The following is a 1,269-nucleotide window of genomic DNA, read 5'->3' as shown; positions in this document are numbered from 1 at the left end:
GCAGGAATCTGTTGAGTTTTAGCTTCTTTTTTTGCCAGGGTTGGGATTAAATGTGAGAGATGGAATTTCTTGTTTGGAATCGGATGTTTGTTAGTTTTTATTTGTATTCTTGTCCTATAAACTGAATTATGCAGCACTTTAACAAACTAAAAATGGAGCCCTGTCTCCCTCTACAAGGCCTTTTAAGGCTAAAGTGTCTAATTAAGAAATGCCAGGGGAGAGTTGGGAAATAAAAATAAATTAAAATTTATTATAAATATTGGATTTTTCTTTTTCCCATGCCTTCAATTCAGAACGTGGAACCCCAGTCAAGTTTTCCTCCTGGTGCTGCCCCAGGTGAGGAATTTCCCTCCTTTAAATGTAGGAACAAAGGGCGTTATTATTTAATTATTATTTATTTGCTACTTATTTAATTATTTATTTTGTTGTTCTTTATTAATAATTATTAATTTTAACATTATCATTATTTATTTATTTATTTATTATTTAATTATTTATTTGCTATTTATTTCCTGGAATTCCAGGGGAGAGTCCAGGAAATAATTCCATGTCCTGCCCAGAGATTTGGGGCAGAAATTCCCAATTTTCAGGGCCTCACCTGCAGCTGCAGCAAGCCATGGACGTAAACAGTGAAGATTTTGCTGTTGCTTTCCAGGCCAGCAATGACTTCCAAAGACCTAAAAATAAGAAATAAACAGATTCAAAAAATGAAAAGTTGGAGCCACTTGGCACCTGCTCAGTCCAGTTAAACTCAGTTTTAATCCTGGCTGGTTCCTGTCCTTTGTTGTTTTTCCTTATTTTCCCAATTTAACCAACCCCTTTCCTCTTTTTTTTTTTTTCCTTAATTATTTTTTCCCGGTGATGAATCCCTGCACATTCCAATGTGTTTTTTCCAGCAAAAATAACAAGTGGGAGCCCCTTGGCACCTGCCACTCAGCACAAACCCAGTTAAACTCAGTTTTAAGCCTGGCTTTTCCTTATTTTCCCAATTAAACCAACCCCTTTCCTCCTTTTTTTTTTTTTTTTTGTTTGTTTTTAATTCTGTTTTCCCTGTGATGAATCTCTGCAAGTCCCAACGAGTTTTTCCCAGGAGAAGGGAGAGTTTGGAGCCTTGGCAGCTGCTCAGGGGAGGCTGTGCCAGGTCTTGCCCCAGCCCTCCCCTGCTCCTCCCGAGCTTCCGGGGCTCACCCCACACCCCGGGGCTTTTCCAGCCCCACGGATGGATGGATGGATGGATGGATGGATGGATGGATGGATGGATGGATGGAT

At 39.6% G+C, this 1,269-nt stretch overlaps 1 protein-coding gene across 1 annotated transcript in view; it reads right to left on the bottom strand.

Moving 5' to 3' along the window:
* The window catches only part of C1QTNF12 (C1q and TNF related 12), a 7,444-nt gene that overhangs the window by 592 nt on the left and 5,583 nt on the right, over positions 1-1,269 (bottom strand). Inside the window, exon 7 of the mRNA XM_005427678.2 lies at positions 599-677. Within this exon, the coding sequence (XP_005427735.1) occupies positions 599-677 (79 nt within the window). The remainder of the gene's footprint in view (positions 1-598; positions 678-1,269) is intronic.

The sequence above is a fragment of the Geospiza fortis genome, unplaced genomic scaffold (assembly GCF_000277835.1).
Source record: "Geospiza fortis unplaced genomic scaffold, GeoFor_1.0 scaffold662, whole genome shotgun sequence".
NCBI lineage: Eukaryota > Metazoa > Chordata > Aves > Passeriformes > Thraupidae > Geospiza > Geospiza fortis.
The sequence above is the reverse complement of the archived record's forward strand: the minus strand, read 5'-3'. Positions and strand labels throughout refer to the sequence as shown.